Below are 24,367 nucleotides of genomic sequence, written 5' to 3' on the forward strand. Positions count from 1 at the left end.
CGAGTACACTCTTGTGTCAGTGCCATAATTTGTTTGCCTTCCCATCTCGCTTCATGATGGAAACGTGGTATGACTGCTTTCATACGTATTTTATATGGACAGCCTGCAAGAAGTGAACCCTTGCAACCGGCTTTGTTTTGCTGGGAGAGGACCAACGAGTCATCTAAGTTATTCAGCCTCATTGCAAACCCAGCGGGCGGATCCAGGCAATCCAGCAAGAGAAATATAGTTACTAACACAATCAGGTCATCATGCCCAACGCCTTTCAACGCAAGATTCAACATCAAATAAGCTCTGCAAATGCTTCCGTGCTCAACACTCTGCCTCAGCGAACCTTAATTCATCGAGAACACTGCGTTCTATAGGGATCGCCATTGCCTAAAGAGCCATGATGCTCGGAACTCCGGTTTACACTCGCATAGGGACCTCGGTAACCTGAGATGGGAGTTCTCCCGCCAGTGCTCATCCTATGTATTTAGCATTGCTGAGACTGCTAGTCATAAGAATCGAAACACGACTCCTAACACTGACAGTACAGCAAGACAGGATGGACCACTAATCTCATTCAACAGCAAAACAGCCATTTATTCAATATCTAATGTTCGGAAACTGCGCCTCTTCATCCACATCTGCACCGCGCGCTGCATCTGCTCGGTGAAGCCATATGTCAGGGCGTTAACCATCCCAATGAACTGAGTACAGGCCTGCAACGATGTGAGCCATTGTGGCGAGGTGCCCACCGACTCAGCCAAGCGGTTCGCCATGCCAGGAATCCAGAGGATAATGTACGCAATCGGATATCCATTCAACAGAAGCATTCTCTTTAGGTTAGGTGATGCCGGCGCATTCCTAGATGGCTCCACGTTGTTCGAAGATTGCTGGGTTGTATCTGTGTAGGGGATCTCTGTTGGAGGAGGCTGGTCTCTTGGAGAAGCGGACCACTGGGATTTCCCAATGTCTGAACCTTCGTTGCGCTGGTCTCCTTTGGATATTGGCTGAGATTGCAACTCATACGAGGCTTCAACTGTTGTAGTGATCCAGATCCGACGGCTATCGGACGGCTCTGTGGTATCCGGTTCATTCCGAGACCGGCTACCAGCTATGTCTTGGCCAGCTGCAGACGAACTAAGGTCAACCTTGAGTCTGCTGAACAGTCGTCGGAGCTTGATGTAGATAAAAGTGTAGATTGATATCGTGGCCAGGAAAATAGCGATGCGCCAAGCGTGCGTGAGGCCGTAGCGAAGGCCAAGATGCTGCGATTGGATCCAACACCAGTTGCCGCTTACAGGCCCATATGTACCGAGACCAAGGCCAACAAAACCTGCTTGTTCAGTAAGAGTTCAGTGATCAAGGCCTCAGTAACGCTTACTGGTGATTGTACCGGGAATCCATGGCAAGATACACACAATTGCGGTCATGGCTCTTGATGAATCGCTAAGAAACTGTTGCCTTTGAACCACCAGAAACACCGATATTGAGATGATGAGAATATTGAAGTCGATGGCTTGTACAGAGAACTGGCCGATCCACGCATTGGCGAGGCATGCAGTGCTGGGGGACGCCCCTGGGTCCGCATAGCCATTTTTGAGTACAAGGATGCCAGATACAGTATTATTTAAACTGTTTATAAAATCTTGAAGACTTTACATCAGTAACACTTCGCTTAACTATTGTTGGGCGACCTACCTGCAACAAGCAGATTTACTATTAGTGCATGTCGGAAATGCCGCCGTTGCGGGGGAACAATTATGTGGAGGCAAAGAGCGAGGAAGCTAGTTGTACAAGAGAGTAATGACCCAACCAAAGTAGGCACCGAGATGGATAGATTTACTGGGAGGTTGGCCATTGTGATGGAAGGTGAAGAGCGAGACGCCCGGCTACAGGGCGGTACGTAGGCTATGTGCTATTTGAGAAATTAGAGGGCATTAAAAATGATTATTAAGCCGCGCGGTACGCTGAACACCCCCGAAGGCGATGCCAAAACAGGGAATATTCCATATAATACTATCAGAGGTGGGAAGGCCAAGTGCTTGAATGAAGGCGTGGGGGCCAAGGGGTCCAGGATTACACGTCACTTTGAGCGGGTCTAAACCACAATATAAGGTTTGTCTTCACCTGTTGCTTAAACGTGTAAAGTTTCATGCCTACTATAACACAGACGGTATAACTATTGTCCCGGTAGATCCTGCTACGCTGCTTTACCACCTACCCTTTGGAGAGAGTAGACACCGAAACCTAATTAGTTGCCTATTCCCAAAGAAATGCACCATGACCAATCAGCATTGAGGCTCCTCCCATGTTTTCCATCAGAGAGTTGGAAGAAAGCTTGATAGCCTTTGTGAAGCTGAAACCTACCTGACGCGGAGTTTATTTTAGCGGAAATGCCCCTGTTCCGGTGAGATGGACTCCAGCAAGATCTGTGTCCCGGCCTTTCGGAACTCCCAGCTTACGAAGCCTGTGACACATGCACGGCCCTGAAGGCACGCCGTCACAGATGCCGAGGTATATACAGCAATAAGGTAAGCTGGAGGCCGTAGGCCCGGAGAGCTTTTTTTTTTTTTTTAAAGAAAAAAAAAAAAAAAAAAAAGAGTGCATTTTTTCAGCTTGTGATACATATTGCTGTAACTCACACTATCGCCATGTTTTGTTCTCAGTGACTTTGGTCGGATCAAAGACAGGATCGCTCCTTCTTTGATGCTCCATCAAGATCCTAGTAGGGGCTCGAAAGGCTATCATGATTATTGTTTACAAGAGCACAGAAACGAGCAATATTCAAGTCGTGAGATACCGCTATTGTGTTGAGGGTTATGTCCGGGAATTACCCCAAGACAACCTAACAAACCAAAGATACCTTGAAGTGAAGTGGAAGATGGCAGACGTTTTCTAATGACAGTGCATGTTTGGTCCCTCAGCTGCTGAACCAACAACTTCAGCAGCTACTGTCTGGAGTTCCGATTGGCTCAACAACCTGAGCTGATTGGTTACCAACCCCGGGAAAGGACTGTAAGACGAGCGTCGGCGGCAATTCTTGAGCTGACAATTCTGCCGAAAATAGTAATTCTGTTATTTGCGTAGATACAATAGCCAAGGCAGAACTTAATCTCACTCTCATCTTAGACACATCGAGATCTACTACCTAGACAACATCATGGACACTTGGAACAGTGATATCCTATCCTCACTTTACACCCCTCTCCTTGGCAATAATCCCCTCAGAGTTCTCCGCCTCGAACCAGGTGCACGCTCTTCGCCCATCAACTGTCAGCTCATCTCGACGCATCTCGACGCCACCGACAATGTCTTCATTGCGACGTCCTACACATGGGGTTCTCTTGAAGACCCACAACAGATCCAATGCAACGGCTGCACCATGACGGTCCAAAGAAACGCCTTCGACGTCTTGACAGACCTTCGCCTCCCAGGCCTGTCGCGGACCATCTGGATTGACGCCATCTGCATCAACCAAGGCGACCTCTCCGAACGGTCGGAACAAGTGCAGATGATGCACATGAGCTATTCGCGTGCCCCTTGAGCTGCGCCGGTCAAAACGTGGAGTCAGGAATATCCTCCAAACATCCATAAGTCTCGCTGGCTTAATGATGGACGAGATTTCTTACGTGGGAAGCACCATATCTTCATGTGAGAGGGGAGACGGTGGACAGAAGAAATGTATGGACAATTTGTTCAGGAAGACCTGAACTATATCTGTGCCAACCGTTCACACACATACGTGAATGGTGATCCAGCTACAGAGTCTTACAAGGTCACCATCATCTCCGCCACCGACCATGACCAAGGACTGGCCGGCACCACGTATACCCTTGACAACTGGGACTCTTGGCTCAGCTGGCTTGACTAAGACGACAGCGACCTCGCGAGGTCTCAGCCAAGGCACGCCCGTACTGAACAGAGCAATCCAAAACTCTGGTATCTTCCGGGACTTTCGCTTTGCCGTTACAAAACATGGGTACTTCTGCCTCGTCCCCAGCATTACACAGGCCAAAGGCCGAGTCGCCGTTCTGACGGGGTACATGACCACCATCGCGCTCCGCCCTTGGCAGGCTAACGAGTACTTCGAGCTCCTTGGAGACGCGTACGTCCACGGAATGATGGCCAATGAGGCTCCGTGCATCGTGTTAGAGCTTGACTGCAAGGCTGATCCGACGGATGAGCAACAGGAGAGGATATTGCGGGATTCGAAGCGGAATAACGGCGAAGCGTGGAGGACGTTGGGGATTGGAGACTACACGCGCATTCTGGATACGTTTGGGAAACGACGAATCAACTTTGTTTAGCATATCTCACTACTAGCCACTTAAAAGTTCCCAGGTCTTAACGTGAGGTCGGGATTCCACGACTGAGACTACAGGATAGTCCGTAGTTTTCAACTGGACTCACCTCTCTATTTTCCAGGCCATCTTAGTTGGCTTCTGATGATTTGTATCAGCATGCTGGACGGTGTGTTTACCTCCATATCAGTACTTGTCCAACCCCACCAAATTTAGATATTCCTTGATCCCCCAGCTTCCACAAGAGGTGTAGATCGTCGCGGTAATGCTACCTCACATGGGGATCGAGGAATCGTCCCTGTCTATGCAATGTGCCTATAGAGCGACCTAAGCATCGGCAATGCTCCAAGAATGGAAGCTATTAGTTGACAGACCCCACTCGCCAAGAGGGCAAGTTCGTGACAAGGTCGTATTCAGTGTCCAATGGAGCAGATTCGCCCGCAATACGAGGTCATCGATAAGGAAGCGGGGCTTGACCTTGTCAATCGGGTTTTATAAGCTGAAGACCCGTGCCTTTGCTATTTCATTCATTCCCATCGTTGTCATTATTATTTTATTTCACAACGGGCTGACTCCACGATGCTTGGTGTGGCATTGTTTGGCCTCCTCCTTGGTGCTGTCACCACTGCTGAGCAAACAGCCCCTCGTGGTTATGGATGCCTGGTTTCCGACAACGGCCTAGACAGGCATATCGGTACTCATTCCAAGTTGCTTGATCCCAGCCGCCGGGATTCCATCCCAAGCAGCTTCATCGTAGATGTTCACTTTCATATCGCCAGCACCGAGGAAGACGAGGATCTCATTACCGAAGAAATAGTCGACGCCCAATGGAAGATCCTGAGCGAATCCTTCTCCAAGTACGGCATCAACCTGGTGCTGAAGTCGACAGAGCGGGTTGTCGACGATCTTGCAGGCCACTCGTTCCTCGTCTATGAGGGGCCAGACAAAGGCTGGGTCAATTATGAGAAAGAGGAACGGGAATACTTCAAGAGCACTCGAAAGGGCGGCTATGACGCTCTGAACATTTACTTCTTCAGCAAATATTCGCCTGGGGCCACAGGATACTGTACTTGGCCTACAGTCCTGACCGAGGGCGACGACTTGACCCTGGGGTTAGACTTGTGCCAACTCAGTGCCATGACGATGCCGGGATTCACTGTCGAACAAGGTGCATTCGAGGACTGGAACCTGGGACATCTTACGGTTCATGAGGCTGGACACTGGTTTGGACTGAACCACACGTTTACCGGTGGTTGCTTGGAGCCGGGTGACTTTGTAGGTGACACGCCTGCACAAAGGACACAGATATATGGATGTCCTGCTGGGTCGGATAGTTGTCCGGACCAGCCGGGTTTGGATCCTATCCACAACTTCATGGGATACACGAATGATAACTGGTGCGTTCTCCTATCCAAACCGTGCGTGGTGTCAAAAACATCGAGTCTTACATCTCTAGCACAAATGAGTTTACGGCCGGGCAAAAGGATCGCATGTTTGAGGTCTTCTTCAACTATAGACGGAAGTTGTAACTTGTAAATCCTCCGAACATTACCACTCGAGCGACAGGAGAAAGAATACACGTGTCATCTCATGAACATCGAGATATCCGGGCTAAGGGGATGCGCCTCCATGAATGTTTTACTGCATATCGTTGATAGTCAAATTTCACGATTACGGTCGCACCTTCCTTGACAAACCCTGCATCTACTAAACTTGGCTCTGGTTAATAACTCTTGGTAATATCGCAGATGATATTCTCTTATAGAATACTCCCGCCCAGATCAACATTCGGCATTCCTCCCCCAAGTGGCCTTGCTGCAGCAGACTAAGCTCGAGACTCTCCAAAGACAGCTCCAGGCATGCAACCGCGAGTGATGAGCAGGTATTCTCTAACGGCACGCCTCGTATCATGATACGGCCGGCCAAGTGCATCAGTTCTTACTTCCATATAATCCTCTTACTTGCATCAGTTCACTGCTTATTGGCTGCTGAACCCTTAACATCCATCCTGGTCATCCAAACGGATATGTTAACATTATCTAAAGGGTATGGGTATCTGGATTTGCACCAAGGCATGCTACCAGGTAAACCGTACACAAATGGTGAGCGACGTGGAAACAAGGAGTGCGACAGAAACCTATAACTGGGCTACATAGGCCCCAATGTAGTACCACCAAACATAAGCTCCAGGCATGCTTGGTGAACTTAAGAACTCTTCAAATCTGCATGAACTGGGGCTGGGTTCCGCCCAAGTGCGGGAGTGTTGGAGGCAGGTCCTCCCCAACAGTGAAGCTGGGGGCCCAAGCTGGGCTGGAAAGCAGTTCGTGTAGGGCAGTGGAGGACTGGCACATACTGGTTGCCTTGGCTTTTCTAGGGGCAAGGCTAGGAGTGTGAGCAAATGAACCGGCGTTATGTTACTGGACGAACAAACTGATGGTGGCGCATGAACAAGGGGGTGTCGCTGACGTGCAGGATCTACGAGAGGGTCACCAATATTGTGTATTGTTGTGTTTGATGTGAGGGAAAGTGTCGGCGTGGGTGAAACCATACAAGTATGGTCCGGATTATGGAGCATATGTCAATGGCTGTTATTTGTCACGATAGCTGATGGCTTCTTTAGACGCGTCACCAAGGCCAACAATGGGTATATTTCATCGAGCTTCATTCACAACCTAGATCCATGCGCTGGTTTCTTACTCCCATATGGTCCTCATGGCCAGCGACTTTGACACGCGAGTAAGCGGAGACCTCGTTTGTGACTATGCAAGCCGGAGGTGAATCGTATGGGGTGCTCATAGTCAGGGCGTACGTATGTCAGAGCGAGGTAGATTTACGGACGGAACAGGTCGGACAGGAGATTGTGCGAGAATCGGACGAAGTGGTGGGAAGATATCTCCTGGGGTGTTGAGGAAGACAGTCGGAGGCATGTATCAAGAGCCTGCCATAACATTATCCCTTGACCTCAATCCAAGGGTTGGGGATGGCTTCACCTGGCCGTCTCAGAAGTCGACGCATGCCACTAGTTTCCATCACCACCATCACAATACTGTATGCGATGCCAACCACCCATATCACTTAGTGTCGATATCGTGTCTTGACTGAACCGACACTTGTTCATCCCATATGAAGACGTCGACATGTGTGTTCAGCTGAAGTATGAAACACCAACAAGAAAAAGCCAACGCTTGTTCAGCTAGTACAAGAAATCGCAACACACTCCTAGGCAGCATTACCACTTGCGTTGAGCAGGCAAGGAGAGATCACCGTGGTGCTTGAGCTCACTACTGGGGCGCCTGAAGCAGTGATGGGCAGCCTAATCAGCTGTTGTCGAGTTTGAGAACAGGACGAAGAGTGTTCTTCTTGTGCATTGCAGCGGTCGAGGAAAAGTCATGAACGAAGCGAGTTGTTTTCATCCTCTTCTCGTTGGGTTAGTCAAGGAGGCTCTCCAAGGGAATCAGGCAGTGCTTCTTTGTTCCAACAGGCCATCAGGTCAGGCTCGGCGGCAACGTAAGGAAACGGAGGTGCCGGAGTGGTCCGGAAGCGAATCATATGTAGCCTGGTCAGCAGGGATGGTTTCAAGAGGACGGAACTGGGAGCAGGGTGAGAGATGGGGTAACAAATGAAGAGGCGGAGGAAGTACCCCAGGAATGTGAGAGTGAACTGGCCTGTGCCCTTCGTACTGTGCGTGCGTGTTATTTGACTTGTGTCGCGTCGCGTCATGTCGCGTTGTGTTGTGTCGTGCCGCGTCGCGTGTCGAACCAGGGTGTCACGGTACAGTTGGTTTGTTATGGCTGCTCCATTTTCTCCACGTGACGGCAGAGTGTGGTTCTGTTCCATCCTCTAATTTCACACTGTAGAGCCTCCCTCACCTGGCGGGGTTCTGGCTGTTGGGGTGAGAGCCACTAACAGCACAGACTCAAGGGCCACCTTGAGCTAGGATGAAGCTATTCGCGACTCGCTTCATTCCACCCATAATTACACTCCGTGAGATAGCTTTTGTTCTATCAACCCGATGCCATCACCATCTCCTTTTTTGAGAAATACCGTCACGAATCATTTATTCCTTCGTTTACAACCCTCGTTACCATGGTGCCAGCCGCTCTCTTTTTATCACAAGTTCGTACACACTCGGTCCATACACGGTTCCATATATCGCCACTCGGGCTAGAAAGTTTAAAACAGGCAGGTAGAACATATAAATAGGTGATTGTGAATTAGGTTTAGTTATATGAAGCTGGCAGTTAGGTATCCGTAGGTGACCGAGCCCGTGCCAGTCGGTTCATATTAGGCCTGTTCTGGTTTGGTGGGGAAACTCCCACAAAGAGCAATCCCATGTTCTTAAGCACTCACTTGTCATCATGTTCTATCTCAACGAACAGCCACTATCCTAAGTCTTCATGTCTTGGTCATCTAGCCACGATATTCTCTTATCTGCGTCTAGAGATTGGCATCATTTGTTTGTTCAAAACTGACCTAGCCAACTCAAGGGTAGGGGCGGCTAGGGGCTGAGATGAGGCTGCTGAGGCTTGACTGGGACGCGCGTGGCGCAGCAATGTCGTGAGATTACTAACCGCTAGATGAGGTCACGTGCCAATACCGTGCTGGGGTCAGTGCTTCAAGAGTCAAGGAATGCCACTATTCAGAGAGGGCCTTGTCTCGAAACCAAAGGAAGGGCAATGCAGAACAGGCAATGCGTCAACAGGGCAGAATAATGTTATGAGGATCCAGCGATCTGGATCACCGAAACTAGCTAACTATCCAAAATAACCATGCAAATCGTCTTCTCACCTTAACTTTATCTCTCTTAAGACGCCGTTGCCTGAAAGGAGTATTAATCCTATGGTTATTGTTCGGAAAAAGGACGAAATAAGACCAGATACTAAGGAGAAAACGTCATCGTCCCTCGCTTGTCTTCGTCCTCCCCGTCATCCTCCTTCTCGTCCTCCACAAGCTCTGGTCTGACGCGTCTTTATCTGCCTGCTCTTCATCGTCCTCATGGCCAGGAGCCATGGAATCCATGAAGCCAGTCCTCATATCTGCATTAAAATTAAGACCCAGGTGGTCATCCAAGGCGACGATATCTCGCTTTAGGTCAGCCATGACCGGGTCGTCTGATCGGATGTACTTGACACCCTGGGCATAGCCCCATATGTAGAGTTGATTCCCATGTGGCGCCGAAGCCCATTGATATGATTCGTGAGCTTCGGTGCTTCACAGTTGAAAACACTGCCTCGATTCTTGCACTTTCGCCTCACTCTGCTTTCCATCGTCTTGGCGCTGAAGCTGTACCCCGCATCTCCCTTCGACATCGGCAGAAGACAGTTTCTGCTCTTCATTCCTTCGCGACAGTTCTTTGGCACAAGTAAAAGAAAAGTCATTTCATGATTCCCTGTTCATAGAGATGGATTCAACGCTTTCATCCCTCTATGAACCACTGGACTCGTCCAGATCTGAGATTCGCGTGCTCAAGGTTCCACCCGAGAATGGCGAGAACTTTGAGCTGATCAAAGTATCTCTTGATGAGGGACTGCCTTTTGTTGCTCTGTCGTACGTCTGGGGGGACATGAACGACAGGATACGCATCACAGTCCATGGTCGAGCTGTTTCTGTCACCAAGAACCTCAAACTGGCCCTCACTCGGCTTCGCGATCAACTTGCAAGACTGGCTCCGGATCGACCTCACCAAAATTTCTACGTATGGGCGGATGCCATTTGTATTAACCAACAAGATGAAGTCGAGCGCGGCCATCAGGTCCAGCTCATGGCACGCATTTACACATCTGCGGACCATGTTGTGTCGTGGCTCGGCCCCAAGGATCACTCGCTTGCCTTCCAGGCTATCCATGCTCTTGCTTATACGATGAAGCGCAACAACCCTAAACAGGCCCCTCCCACCCAGACTACATTCCGTCCTGAGTGGCTGCGACACATTCCGAGACTTTGTCGACAGGATCTTGATAAAACCCGAACTCCTTTCCATAACGCTGCTTGGGAGGCCATTTCTGATCTCCTAAGCGATCAGTACTGGGATCGTGTGTGGATATTCCAGGAAGTTGCTCTGGCTTGCAGACTGAGACTGTTGAGCATGGGAGACAGCATCTTGGATTGGAACGATCTCGAGTTTGTATGGGTGACCCTTACAAGATGGAAACAGGAAATCGCCGAAGCCAACACCGTAAAGCCTGACTTCTTGCACGATGGAATCTGGTCTGCTTTGACTAAGCGAAAGATTAGATGGGAGAGAATTCAAAACTTAACCCTGGCACGTATCGAAGTGGCCAAGACGAGAGTCTCGCCGGTTGGACACCGGACCGCTCGCTGGGACCTTTCAACTATTGCAGCCGATCTCAAGGCTACAGACCATAGAGACTACATCTATGGTCTGCTGAGCGTCTCAGGTATCCCGATAGTCCCCGACTATAGGAGAACTCTGTCAGACCTCTACACTGATTATGCTTATCACTGGATGGAAGCTTCTCGCGCCGAGTTTGCTGGCCTTGACTTGAGCTCACTCGGCTTCTTGGTCGTTGCTGGCGTCGGTCACTTCGGATATTCCTCTGATTTCCCCACCTGGGCCCCTAACTATCCCCAAAACAATCAATACCAGGCTCCAATCGCTCGGATTTCTATCGGTGGTCCTCAACAAGACATTTTCCCCAACGATTCAAGCAAGATCCCTGTCCTGGCCAGGAAGACCAAGAGTCTGTGGGCTTGGGGACTTGAAATCGACTCTCTATTTTCTGTTTCTCCAGTCCTTAAGGAGTTCGATCAGAGGTTTTTCGCCTTCGCCACTAACTTCATGTCCCGACACCGGCAGTACACGGAAGGAATCCCGCCGCTGCAGGCAATACTTCGACTATTAACCAGGGATTTCGATGGACCTGTAACCAAGTCCATGATTCTAAGCGGTTTTGGCTTGCTTGCAATCCTTGACGAGCTGGATATAGAGAAGCGGTATGATTTCCTTCGACATGCCGACTTTGAGAGTCGATTTGCCGAGCTTCTGTTCCCGAATACTGATTTGCCTAAACTGGGTTTTGAAGGCAACCTACTTTCGACTTTTTCGAGACAGGGTAGCAAGATAGCGCGCTTAATAGCAGCGGACATTGTTTGGCAGTGGGATACTTGGGGGTTCATAGAGACGACAGGAGGATATCTTGGCATAGCGCCCTCGGGATCGATGCCGGGAGACCGCCTCTGTGCTCTTCAGGGTTCGAATTTCCCTGTGGTATTGCGCAAAGCAAAAGATGCACACTTCATCGTCGTGGGCACGGCACAAGTATTGGGCCTCATGATTGGAGAGTCGGCTAGCCTTGCCAGCCTTGGTAGGTATTCACCCCAAAGGTTTGAACTGCGATAGCATGGTGTTTTAGGCTGTCTTGTAATTCTGGAGATTAAGCCAGGAGTGAGCGGTTTCTGGAGGGGAAAGGAGTGTGGAGGAAAATGGAAATTAAGGAATTAGAAATGGCAGCTGGGAATTCAGTGCAAACGCACATCACTTAGCGCACGAAATTCCTTCCCCGCAGCAATGGGCTGGTAGACAATGAGCTTTTTCAGGGGCTGAGGAACATCACTTTTTTCAGACTAAGACTCACAGAGGTCTCCATCTACCCTGCCAGTCTCTGACCCTAACCCATTGAAACAGCATTAAAGGCCATCTGGATGAGGAGTTTTACTGGACTTTTCATCTTTTGTTATATCCAAGATGCCAAACTCTAGGGGTTGATGGACGCTGGAGCTTCCTTTCAGAGCTCCCTCCAGGGTATACGGAGAAGGTTCTGTCCGTAACTAGCTAGGGATTCGTGCCCTGTAGGTAGCTGTGTCAACTGACAACCAGATCTATCAATAAGTAGTCACAAGAGGCAGAAAGCAGCTACCAATACTACACTATCTCGTGACGATAAACTCCTGCTCCACCCGAATCTGCCCTTGGTGGACCGTCGATGTTCTGTCTCCTCGTTGCGCCTGTATCGTCACTAGCTCAATATCACTCCTATTGCTCTTTTTTCCATCTGACCATGCGTCGTCCTCCGAGTCATTTCCCCGTCGCGTATTTCTATGTAGACCGCCATCAAACACTGGGACTGGGTCGTCGATAACCTCGAATCCCGACGTGGCTTGTGTTTTGCGAGTGCTGGTGATGTGCCCTGTAGAACGGTTGCCGTAACCGTAGGATGCTTCGGCCGAGGAGCTTTTGAAACCATGTTGGAGGTACGGGCGTAATGAAGGAAGGCAGGCGATGATCAATGCCATGTTCTCGTCGAGGATGGACCAGATTTCTGTCCCAGCTCTGTTAGTAACAATGCGGGTTATTAAGGAGGCCGAAACTCACGGATCAGGGTCAGAGGCTTGAACCCGCCGGATCCAAGATGAATGGTAAGAAACCTCGTCAGGCTGAATGCTATATCGATGATCCCGAGACTAAAGATTGCGTATATTCCCACCATTGTCTTTCTCTTCACCTGCAGATTCTTGAGGATGAAAAAGGGCAGAATGATTACTGTTCAAGGGGTAAGTAGGTGGGCTTTAGGAGGTATCTGTGCATCGTACTGGAAAGATTTGCTGTAAAGTGAAGTGACCATGCAATGTAAAAAATAGTTCCGATGATCTTGGGTTCGCAGACGACGGCTGGATTCGATGCGAAAGACCTGGCAAGTCAGTTGAAGCCCGGAATGGAATCAGGCATGTCCCATACCAATTACCCTCGATCGGCCAGCAGAGGAATAGCTGCACAGACATGGAAACAAGATAACCAGAGACACAGTAGGCGATGGCAACATAGAGAGCCACGCGCAACTTCTTCATGAATCTCGGGAACAGCTGTAGATATGTTGCTAGGAGCGCGAACTTGCAAAAGTGCAGCGACGTGAAGAACGGGAACACGCTCGACCAGATCATCTACGTTGACAAGTGTCAGCGAAGGCACTCCAAGAGACGCTCTGGATGTTACCCTGGTTATGAATTCCACCTTGGTGACGTCGACCTTCCAATTGATCAAGGTGTAATCGATATCGGGGTGCAGCGCGCCTTTGACGGCGAAGATAATGACGAAAACGGCATGAGTAAAGGAACTACACCACGCAATGAGTAGCAGGGCATCGCTGAGGAGGAGGGCTTGGTGCTGGATCTTGAGGCGGAGCCAGAGGCGGGCGGCGATGAGGATGGCGGAGACGCAGAGAAGGATCCAGAAGCAGGCCTGAAGTTGGTCAATGTCAGTCAGTGATCGTCAACGGAGGGAAGATTGATCAGCGCACGAGGACTCCAGCTGTTGATGGAGCTGCCATGGTTTCCGGATGATCAGTGGACTTTGACGATCTCGCGTATCAGTGACAGCGCTGATCACCAAGTTACTGAACAAGACAAGAACGGAACGCAGATGAACAGAATTTTGTTTACTCTCAGGCAGAGAAATTCTACGAACCAAGCTGTACTGTTATCCACATAGTAATGCACGCGAGACCGGCCTCGCTGGCCTCCTGAAAGATCCTTCGGGACGACCTCTGAAAATTTCTCGCCCATCAATTACTCGAACCAAGATTCGTTGTTGGCCCTGGCAGGGAACTAATGTAGGGATCAGGTCCGGGAATCCTGAATCTCATCCGGCCAAGGGTATCCCATACCAGACTGTCGATCTTGACCGTAATGGTACCTTCGCTTAAACGATGGATTCTTCGGGGTCTTGGATCCGTCTGGGGCTATGCAGATGGTGGCAGGAGATGATCTTAGCGACAAACCGTTGGTCCTTGTGCATCCGGAGACTGGGGAAGATACGATGTAACGAGGATTTAGATCCATGGCGGCTTGCGGCCTTTAATGGAATAGCTTCAGGGCAACTGCATCATCTCGACGGTGAAGCTGGAGAGCAATCTGTGCCGGAGGGGAATACGGCGAGGGATCTGCTAACCGAGACTTGAAGGACGAGGACGAGAGACTGTCAATAAAGTTCTTCCATTGTTAAGCTTGCTGACTTGATGTGACTGATCACACATCATTAATTCCTATAAACTTTATTTTATACCAGGATGTTGGATAAGCTGAACAGGAACCAAAGCCGGGCATGGAGGGGGAAGCTGTACCAGTTACGAGGCAGTGTTTTTGCCGAAAAATGTCATGATAATCAGCAACAAAACGCGAGGTCTAGGTTAATGGCGTCGTACAGAGTAGGGCAAGTTATAAAAACGCACAAAATTTCCATAATGAATGTAAAAAACAGTTCTGATTAGGCGTCCATGCGGATGATGCGGGGGTTGGGCCTTGGGGGGCAAGGATTGGGCTCTAGACGACATCCCGAGAACCCGGTACATGCTGTGGCCTGGTAAAGCTGTTGGTTCTGTCTACTCTATTTAGGCTATTAAATCCTCGGTGCCAAGATACTCCTGCATCTCGGCTCCATCACACAACCCCCTATCATTTAACACTGCATAATCGACCATTCTGCGTAGGGAGTCCCTTGATCTGCCCCTCCACGTTCCAATCCTCGCTACCGACGCCAACCTGAGCGTAGAACAGGCCCCGGGGATCGTACTTTTGCTTAATCTGGTACAGACGCGCATACTTGTTACCGTAGAAAGACTTCTGGAAGTCTGGCTCCGTGACATCGCCTTCACTCGCGTACGCACCCGAGTCTGGTGCCGCGTCGCGCCAAGGCTGCATCCACACCTCGGTCAGCTCCCTGCTCAGCTCTGCGATGCGCTGTAGTGGGGTGTCGGCTGCCCACGTCACCCACGAGATGACAAACATGGCTGCGTCGCGCCATGCTGGGTTCACGGCGTTGTCAGGGTGAGGGCCGGGACCGCCTGTGATACCGAAGCCAATGAGTGTGCCGCCACGATCCGAGAGGCCCTTGAGAGCTTCAAAGGTGGCATTGAATTTGGCAGGGTCTTGAAGGTTCTCGTCTGGGAAGAGGCGCGAAGCCATCTTGTTACCGTATGAGCCAACGGGCTCGACAGGAAAGCCAGTAGACCAAGCAGAGAGGAAACTCGAGTGCTGAGACCAGTTTGGCTCGACCTTGATGCCCAGGGAAGCCCATTTCTTGAACAACGGTGCAGTAAGCTCCTCAGCCTCCAAGATGGTCATGTTGGGTGCGAACCAGGGTGACATGACAAAGGTAGCCTTACGAGGTCCCGTCGGCCAGACGAACCAGTACTGGTAGTTACCACGAGCGTTGAAGACAGGGATCATCTCCCAGTACGCACGCAGAGCCTCCCAGAAAGCCTCGTACGTGATGGTGTCATCGTCGATGCCGAAGGCGAAGCTGGCGACAGATGTGACGGAGAGTTTAGGGTGTGCTTTGACGGTCCACGAAGTTACGACGCCAAAGGTACTGCCACCACCCCCGCGTAGGGCCCAGAAGAGATCGGAATTCTGCTTCGAGTCCGCCGTGACGAATCGGCCATCGGCTGTGACCACCTCGACGCTGAGAACTTGGTCGGCGGCGAGGCCGTACAAAGGTGATAGTGGAGAGTGACCGCCGCCCGAAATGTAGCCTCCTGCAAAGCCGACTGTCTTGCCTTCGCCTCCGACAACGATAACGCCATATTTGTCGGCTGCTTCGTAGAGCTCCTGGCCAATAACGCCGGCGCCGACTCTCATGGCAGGTCCAGAGTAGGAGCCGCTCTTCTAGTTGGAGTAGAATTTGACGCTCTTGAGTTTGTTCGTCCAGATGGAAAGGGAGCCTGAGCCGAGTGATCGTCCAATAAAGTCGTGGCCGGTATTCTTTACCACGAGGCGGATGTTCAAGGTGCGAGCAAAGTTGACGGCGAGCTGGATCTGGGCAACGCTGGTGGCCTTGACAACGTATTCTGGGTAGCCTCCCAGCGTACAATCGTCGGTGTAGTTACCAGAGGGGAGACAGGTAAGTCCCTGGTAAAGGGGACTCATGGCCGAGGTGGGGTCAGCGATGCTGTCCAAGTCAGCATGTTGGTCTTTCACGGGATAGGGGAGAGACGTACTGCATCATGGAATCAGTCCACTTTGAGTTGATGGCCTCGCACTTGGCGGTATCCTGATTGCCAAAGTCGTCATAGCATGGAGAAGCCAGAGGCGTCGTCTTGATCAGAGCTCCTCCGACAAGAAGGTCAAAGACCTGCCAGGCGATCTTATGCGGCCAGAAGAGATCGCCAGGGTACGTCTTGCACCGCCCAAGAGACCGACGCTGGACAGATGAGGCCTCGTCATAGTAAAAGTACGAGATGTTTGTCAGGCCAAGATCAGTCAGATTGAAGAGGACATCGTCGGTCAACTGCTTGGTCTCTTCTGGGAGAAGATCACCTTGGACCTGCTCAACAGCTGGAGAAACATTATCTTCTGTGGCATCTGGCGGGATGTTAGTCGGGTCGTGGGCTATTTATACACGCATGTTACGTACCGACTTCAACGCCATCTACAATTATGGTCTGGCCTGTGACCGAGTGAACCAAGGCCAGAGAGGCGAGAAGAAGAGCATGCAATTTGGTCATTCTTCCCAACACGGCCACGAGCAAGATGTGAAAGGTCGATGATGTGCAACAATCAACCGCAAAAGGGTACATATTCCCATTACTTATAGTCTTCTCTAAGAGACCAGTCTACTTGAGCCGCAGGGCATGAGAACCAGCTTGGGATCCTCATTGCGGTGTGGTGGAGCCCTCGCGTGGAATTGCGCCCTGAAGGCCCCAGCCTGACAAGGCCCCCATGCACGAGAAATAAGCCCCCAGGGGAGGCGGCTGTATTGCCTGTTTTAGGGATTTAATCTTCCTAAGGGAATAAGAATTCACTCGCTGTGTTTAACGGCATTGGGCTTTAGTGCCAGCTTGCCTGGATCACTGTATTCCTGCTGTTATGGCTGATTGTCTTTTTAGGGGATTCCCTTGACATGGACAGTCTCTCTTCCATGCAGGGCAATGGTAGTTGGTACATAAAATTAGCTCGCTAAGCGATGGACCATTCTCGTCATGTTTGAGTACCTAGTGAACATTTGCAACATAAGGTTGTCTGTTCGTACTGCCCTCTCTCCAAGCGGCTGGTTATGCTCATTCACGCTGTTAGACTTGAATGATTGGCGAAGGGTAGATTTTATCGTTGCATGCGGCTGTATTTCTTACCAAAATGCCGACCATGGCCTAAGTGACTGGAGGGTTAGTGGCGATGACGGTGCCTGTGATGACACTGAAGGCTCTGATATGGCCAGACGTTGCTTTTCTTCTGCCCATTAATACGGCATTAATACCTTTAGGGTTTAAGGAGTGTCATACAGAGGTTTCAACAAGACCTTTTACTACCCCAGCCAAAAGAATAAGATATCTCGAAGCAGGCATCGCTCTCCCTAGGTCTTTTCCATGGCTATGTCGGGAATCCATATCTGTATTCTTTATGTCGGGATCCCCGTATACCGAGGCGTCGTAAGAGGTGATTATTTGCGACAAGGAAAAACATATGTTTCAGCGACAGAGGGCATGACTAGTTCCGCATGGTCTTTTCTTGCGTTGTCCCAAGGCCTGAAGTCAAGGACATTGTCGGTTCAACGGCTAAGTGAACACTCAAAATCCGGGGATTACGCCATCAAGTTCCATGGATTTCGGTATCTTAAGTAGATCAAGCTAACCATCTATTTCATTTGAGGTAGGGCATTGGTTCAGGTAGAGGCGACGCTGAGCAATGTCATCATGCCCGCAGCTTATGAGACTGACGACACATTATGTAGACGACCATAAAGGCTCATTCCCCTTCAAGTTTGCGTAAAACTCTCGGTTCCCATTATAGAGCCTTCAGATCCTTCTCTATGGCAATTGTCAAGTTGAACAGCACGCTCAGATCTTTCTTTAGAGTGTGCCAGCCTTTGTCCTGGAGATGCTCTTGGGAATCGGAGGCTTGCTTCACCTCGTTTTCCACGCCGCCGTGTCAGTTTGCGGCATCATAGTTACGATCCACCATCTTCCTGGTGGGTATTTCACGGAGGGAAAGGGGACCTATAGGCAGGCTCCAAATTCTATAGGGAAGATTGCCAAAATGGCCAAGCTCTAACGTGGCTAGGACTCTTCTTGGACTGTCGCGGTAGTGGCGACGCCTTAACACAATCAATCTCTACCTTCTCCTCACACAATCATTGTAAAAACTGGCCAATTTACCGGCCAGGTGTTAGTTGGGCGACACGTCGTCTGTTATCACTCGAGACCCATCCATTGGGCTAAAAGGATAATTATTGTCTTCAATGACAGGTCCGCGAGAAACCGTCAGCCACAGCAAAAAAAGAATGCGGATGATGCTGCAGCGAATCCCAGTTCTTTTCAACCCAGTTTCTCGATTGCCCATTACTTCCACCTGGTACGCCATAACCCCGCCTCGAGGTGGCTGAGGAGGCAGAGGCAAACATGTCTGCCTTGTCTCACACCGGGCGAACCATCTGGCTTGCGTAATGCGCCGTCGCGAACAACATCCTTCAGCGTAAAACCTCTCAGCGAACCAATTACGACGTCTATATATATACACACAAACCCCGCTCTCTTGGCCTTGTTTCCTCTCCCTGGAATTGACTATCCCATGGAGCACTCAGCTTCACCCGCCCAAGAGGGCAGCGAGGTCAACAACACCATTCTCCTACCGACTTTCAATCTTATCATCCCCAGTCGTCCAAGTAGCCCCCTGCAACTCGATGCCTCCTATCTGGAGTCTGCGGGCTTGCTCGACGAGTCTTGCACCCAGGAGCAGAGCCACTGCGGGTTAAACTGGCAGTCCGATCCCAGCTTCCAGGACCACGAGCCTCCCCTAGCCAACCCCCAACCTATCTGGTGGCAAGAGTCCCCACCAGTGCTACGAAAAAGCGAGTCTTTAGAGCAGCAGCTGACCCGCGCCCTGTGCCAGCACGCACACAAAGAATCCAAGGGATTTCTCCCCCTAGAGAAGCTGCACGAGCTAGTCGTCGAAGACTCGGTGGCAGAAGCCCTCACCACCTACATTCCGGGCCTCTCCCTCGACGATGCGAGAAGCCACGCCCAGGAAATTTGCCCCAGATCCTTGCGTGATCCCCTGCAGCCATCTTTCCGCCGGATGTTTGCAATCCTCGTCATGATCCAGCAGCCGCAGGAGATCCTCACCTTTGTCAGACACAACATTGCAGACCACGACTTGCCGCTCGTCAAAGCTCGGAGTAGCACGAAGGGGGTGCACGAGCTTCGGCGAAAGACACAGCCGCATAAGACATTGGAGTGTCTGTTGGGGTGGTCGCCGTTTCTGGTGAATTCTTTCGAGGAGTATCAGTGGACGTTGCTTTCGCCTTTCTTTTCGAGGGGGAGTAAGGGCACGGTGAGGTTCTATCCTCTTGATGACCAGACTATACTGCCTTTTGTAGAAGACTCGTCGAGAGATGCGAGTATTGAGGATGACGAGGACTTTCAGGGGGGCCATGGGTCCATCTCTAGGGTCAAGATTCACCCGTCACATTATGACTTTCATGATATCTCGGTATGTAAATATTGTCCATGTTTTAACAAAGCTTGTCCACTGACGCTGTTAGGAAACATACGAGGCTGAGTCCACCTTCGCAGTGAAACGCCTCCACTCCCGCAACCGCGAGATGTTCTCTCGAGAAGTCGACGCCCTCAAAAGGCTAAGCGGTCAGAAGCATATCGTCCCCCTGCTCGCCACATTCGAGTACAAGAACAGCTACCACCTGCTCTTCCCCTGGGCCAACGCCAATCTACGCCGCTACTGGGCCATGTTCCCCAACCCGTCCGCAGACAAACGTTACGGCCTCTGGGTGGCCAAGCAGTGCAAGGGCATGGCAGAGGGGCTGAGCATCATCCATGAGCCCCCCGCCGACCAGGGTGACGACTACGCCTACGAGAGCGTCCTGCAGCCAAACCACAGCCACCTGCAGCGTGGCAGCAAACCCGCGTACGGCCGTCACGGGGACATCAAGCCGGAAAACATCCTCTGGTTTCGAAACGGGCCCAACACGGACATTGGCGTACTGGAAATTGCGGACTTTGGTCTGACGAGGTTCCATCACAGGCAGTCAAGGAGCAATATATCGCCTGTGGGGATGGGCAACTCGCCGACGTATCGGGCGCCCGAGTTTGACATGCCGGATGGGTTGCTGTCGCGGTCATATGATATATGGGCATTGGGGTGCCTGTATCTCGAGTTTATTACGTGGTATTTCCTGGGATGGAATGGTGTGACACAGTTTTCAGCGAGTAGGGAGACCAAGAGAAATGACCTGTCAGCTGATGACTGCTACTTTGAGTTGAGCAGCTCCAGAGATACGGGCAATATTTGCAGCAAAGTCAAGCCTGCTGTTATGAGGGTGAGTCCATGAGCTGCAAACAAGGCCTTGTTCTAACATTTATCCTCAGTGGATGGCATTTCTGCATCAGCACTGGGCTTGCTCACCCTTCTTCCACGACTTTCTCGGTCTCATCGAGAGCAGCATGCTCGTGGTTGAGACGAACGGCCAAAGACCCGTCCGTAGAATCACCGCGGCAGATGTCAAGCAGAAGATGGTTAGCTTCTACAACCGCTCGGGCTCTGAGGCGGCGTACTTGTCTGGGGCGAACCCGCTGAATGACATCCCGGTTTCGACGATGCATCACCTGGGGAATTGCCATTCTGAAGAGGCTCGGAGGTGGGCCGCTCAAGCCAAGGCAAACACAACTGACACGCCTGCCTCTTGGGAATTAGCAAGGAGCTGGCCTAACTCGAAGACAAAGCGGAGGCATTTGAGCAGCAACACTGGCGACGGAAAGGATGGCATTTCATCACCACTTATGAGACGCCATACTAACCCGGTCTATCTGAGTGATGTAGTCATAAGTGAAACGTCAGCTTCCACGAGTGACCTGAACAAGCAGAACATCAGCACGACACAGACGATTCAGGAGACGGGACTGGCACATGTCCGTCGGTTCGCTTGCCCCTTCTTCAAGATGAATCCTCACAAGCATGGCAAGACTTGTTCGCGGGGATGGGAGCACATTCATAGGTTGAAGTAAGTTGGCAACATCCACGGGGTTACTAAGAACAGGCTGCTGACGTTTCATTATAGAGAGCATCTATTTCGGAAGCACACTCTTCCAGACCACCGATGCACCCGTTGCCTATCTCACTTCAAAGACAATGCCGAGCTTGAAGCGCACACTCGCTCCGTCACGCCCTGCGCGTTAAGAGGGCCTTCGGATTCTGACAACATCACTCCCGAACAGGAGCGACTTCTGAGGAAACGACCTCGGAGAGAGACAATGTCGCACGACGCGGATTGTGAGCGTTGGCGAAAGATATTCAGCATTTTGTTTCCGGATACCGACCAAGGGGACATTTCTCCATGTAAGTACGATGGCCGTTGGCGTGTGACTTGGGCTGACCATGTCCGGACAGACAATGACTATAGTCTTCCATCATCGACGACGGTAGAATACTCCGAGACCATCGATGACTATAGCAAGTTCCTCGATGGGGGCATCCCGTCCCACGTGCAGACTGAGCTGCAGGCTACGATAAGCAGAGAGCTAGGGGTTAGTGAGGTTGACGGGAGGAAGATTGTGGACATAATCCCGATGTTGCAGCAAACGCTGCTGCAGTCGTTCCAGAACTATAAAGGAGGACTATCACAGGGTTAACCGGTGGAGCTAAGCTACAATAAAAGAGGATTGCTATTTGGACCTTTAAATACCTATCACTGCACTGTACCCTGGGATCCGAACCGCCGCGCTTCAGAGGTCGACCCAAGCCTGCTAGGACGATTCATGGCATTGGTTCGCTCAAGTCCGCCTGCAGCTTTTCACCGTCTTTAATCCATCTTCCGCGGCGTGTACCGCACGACTGGCATCCCGGAGCCTCCAACAAGACCCAGATCAAGTTTGCAAAATTGCACCATCATCTTCTACTATCATTGGCTTATTTTCCATGGCGCTAGTGGTTTGATTACTGCCAGAGCAGCTTGAGTCATCGGGCATAGACGTAGGCGCTAGGAAAAAGGCATACCAACTGATGAATACAAGCTGCGTTAAGTGTCTGGGGTAGGGTGTCCAGCCAGTCAGTAATGGGAGCAGCATAAGCGAGGCTGGGATTTACGCTTGATATGCATAGCAACGTCGACTAGGTGTAATCATTGGCCACAACAGTTATGGTTGGGGGTATAAGACACGTCAACCAGCATGCTACCTAAAGTATAAGAGACATTGATAAGCAACCATGTTGGATATTCCATAGTGCCGTACCATAGAATAAGCTAATTCCAAATCTTTTCTTTTACAGTCCCTCAATCACCCTGGGCAGCAAAAGGTCGTTAAACCACCAAAGATGAGTTTGGAAGTTGGCAACCCAGGCTCCGCCAGTCCACCAGGTTGACCGCAGACCCTGCAGGGCATACAGATCCTGGATAAAGCCCTTTCTCATTTCTTCGGCTGAGGTGTGCATATGCATGGGACCATGCTGCGCATAAACAACAAACTTGATCTTGGCTGAACCAGACGCCTCGACTGCGCCGCTTTTAACAAGAGTGTCAAAGCTTTTCTGGACCAGCTTCTTCGCGTCCTTGCCATCGAAGTTTCGATCGCCAATGACCATGATCCGGAAGAGTTCCTCGGATGCGCCGGTTCCAATCCACTCGAAGCGCGCGAGGAAAGGAAGGTCGGGGAAGGCGAGGAAGTTGCTGGGAGCGGCAGTCTCGGGCAAGTTGGTGAGAGAGTAGTTCTTGGGCAACGATGGATTGGAGACGATACCGGCGTAAAGGCGGGTGTAGTCCAACTTAGAGAAGACGCTGTTTTCCGCCTTGTCAAGGTCGAATGGAGCGAGGTTGCTCTTAGTTGGCTCAATGGACAGCAGCAAGCGCTTGGCCTTGATCTTGACGAGCCTGCCCGACGATGTCTTGACAGTGAGGTGAACACCGTTTTTAGTTCTCTTAGTCTTGACAACCGTGGAAGAGTACAGCACGTCTTTTCCTAGCTTCTTCGCAAATGCATCGTAGATATCCTGGTTGCGTTCAGAGGCCGGGGCAAAGGAAGCCATTTGGCCGAGAAACGATCGTGCCATAGGCCCGCCAAACGCTTGCATCACGACCAGCGTCATTCGACGAGTCACGTCGCCAACGCCAAGCCCAGTGGTCTGGAACAAGATGGGAACAATGGCTTCGATGCCGTGCTTCTTGGCAAAGTCGCCAAAGGGAATGAGTAGATCCTCGGGGATATCGTCGGGGGCCGGAAAGTCCCGGAAGCTTGGAAGAATCATGTTCTCATACAGGGCGCAGAGTTCAGCGTACTTTACCAGGGCTGCTGATAAAGCAGCTGGGGCAGGGCCGGTATAGTCGACTTCTTTGCCCGTTTTAAAGTCCACATAGCGGGTTAATCGCGATACCCGACTGGGGGCCTTGATCTCGACTCCAAGGCGCTTCGTCACAAAGTCGGAAGCACCGTTGACATCAATGAAGGACTGGACGCCATAGTCATAGGCCCTGCCTGAGCTGGAGTCAACGTATGAGTCGACATGACCTCCCTAGGGCTGTTAAACAATGATGGATGAATTTTCAGTGATGAATGTCTCACCAAGATGGCTTCCTTCTCAATCAAGATGATACTTTTCCCAAAGTCTTCTCGCAGACGGAAGGCAGCGTGAGCACCAGAACCGCCACCGCCGATGATGACGACATCCTTTTCAATGACCGGGTTGTGCGCGCCAGCGCTGGCGACAGAGGCCGTTGCGAGAAGGCTTACGAATGATCGAGCAAGCGAGGCCATGATTCTAAGCATGGAAGAATGGATAAAAGCGTAGAGAAATGGCTGAAGAAAGTCTCTGGGCCGCCGTTTTATCAATCCTCAGCCCCCTGCATACGAAACAAATCAGCCGATATCTGCATATCGGCGAGGTGAAACACTCAGTCAGAGATGCGTCGAGACGGGGATTGAAGATGCAGTCAGCTTGGACAAGGACCAGGGTGTGTGTGAACCCCAGAGAACATCTCCAAGCTCTACTCCGTACATAGGTACTAATCCGCGAACGTACGTTTTACTGCCATAAAGTCGCCATTGGGGAGCTACTGTTTATCTTGAACAATTTAATAGGTAGTCTTTAGAGTCCTACTAGTCGGAGTTCTCTATTTGATTGGTTGA

At 50.9% G+C, this 24,367-nt stretch overlaps 8 protein-coding genes across 8 annotated transcripts; 5 read left to right on the forward strand and 3 right to left on the reverse strand.

The window, feature by feature from the left end:
- Positions 1-3,148: 3,148 nt before the first annotated feature.
- LRP88_04239 (uncharacterized protein) lies at positions 3,149-3,532 on the forward strand (the record flags this gene model as incomplete). The annotated part of the gene is made up of 1 exon (XM_083240814.1): positions 3,149-3,532. One exon carries the CDS (start codon positions 3,149-3,151, stop codon positions 3,530-3,532), a length of 384 nt encoding a protein of 127 aa, XP_083103344.1.
- Positions 3,533-3,788: 256 nt separating this feature from the next.
- LRP88_04240 (uncharacterized protein) lies at positions 3,789-4,295 on the forward strand (the record flags this gene model as incomplete). Its single annotated transcript, XM_083240815.1, has 1 exon — positions 3,789-4,295. The coding sequence occupies one exon, from the start codon at positions 3,789-3,791 to the stop codon at positions 4,293-4,295; it is 507 nt and encodes a 168-aa protein (XP_083103345.1).
- A 573-nt stretch (positions 4,296-4,868) lies between these two features.
- On the forward strand, positions 4,869-5,818 carry LRP88_04241 (zinc metalloprotease; the record flags this gene model as incomplete). Its single annotated transcript, XM_083240816.1, has 2 exons — positions 4,869-5,686; positions 5,746-5,818. 2 exons carry the CDS (start codon positions 4,869-4,871, stop codon positions 5,816-5,818), a joined length of 891 nt encoding a protein of 296 aa, XP_083103346.1.
- Positions 5,819-9,690: 3,872 nt separating this feature from the next.
- LRP88_04242 (HET domain-containing protein) lies at positions 9,691-11,649 on the forward strand (the record flags this gene model as incomplete). Its single annotated transcript, XM_083240817.1, has 1 exon — positions 9,691-11,649. The coding sequence occupies one exon, from the start codon at positions 9,691-9,693 to the stop codon at positions 11,647-11,649; it is 1,959 nt and encodes a 652-aa protein (XP_083103347.1).
- A 527-nt stretch (positions 11,650-12,176) lies between these two features.
- Positions 12,177-13,573, reverse strand: LRP88_04243 (uncharacterized protein; the record flags this gene model as incomplete). Its single annotated transcript, XM_083240818.1, has 6 exons — positions 12,177-12,568; positions 12,622-12,789; positions 12,840-12,937; positions 12,985-13,187; positions 13,240-13,485; positions 13,544-13,573. 6 exons carry the CDS (start codon positions 13,571-13,573, stop codon positions 12,177-12,179), a joined length of 1,137 nt encoding a protein of 378 aa, XP_083103348.1.
- A 1,123-nt stretch (positions 13,574-14,696) lies between these two features.
- On the reverse strand, positions 14,697-16,771 carry LRP88_04244 (FAD-binding oxidoreductase; the record flags this gene model as incomplete). The annotated part of the gene is made up of 4 exons (XM_083240819.1): positions 14,697-15,908; positions 16,011-16,191; positions 16,241-16,604; positions 16,657-16,771. 4 exons carry the CDS (start codon positions 16,769-16,771, stop codon positions 14,697-14,699), a joined length of 1,872 nt encoding a protein of 623 aa, XP_083103349.1.
- Positions 16,772-18,806: 2,035 nt separating this feature from the next.
- On the forward strand, positions 18,807-21,880 carry LRP88_04245 (protein kinase family protein; the record flags this gene model as incomplete). The annotated part of the gene is made up of 6 exons (XM_083240820.1): positions 18,807-19,557; positions 19,615-19,727; positions 19,780-20,571; positions 20,621-21,252; positions 21,310-21,587; positions 21,639-21,880. 6 exons carry the CDS (start codon positions 18,807-18,809, stop codon positions 21,878-21,880), a joined length of 2,808 nt encoding a protein of 935 aa, XP_083103350.1.
- A 631-nt stretch (positions 21,881-22,511) lies between these two features.
- LRP88_04246 (NAD(P)-binding protein) lies at positions 22,512-23,995 on the reverse strand (the record flags this gene model as incomplete). Its single annotated transcript, XM_083240821.1, has 2 exons — positions 22,512-23,753; positions 23,804-23,995. 2 exons carry the CDS (start codon positions 23,993-23,995, stop codon positions 22,512-22,514), a joined length of 1,434 nt encoding a protein of 477 aa, XP_083103351.1.
- Positions 23,996-24,367: the final 372 nt, after the last annotated feature.

This window comes from Fusarium phalaenopsidis (genome assembly GCF_050370095.1).
Source record: "Fusarium phalaenopsidis strain FUZ10S chromosome Unknown contig_32290, whole genome shotgun sequence".
Lineage (NCBI taxonomy): Eukaryota > Fungi > Ascomycota > Sordariomycetes > Hypocreales > Nectriaceae > Fusarium > Fusarium phalaenopsidis.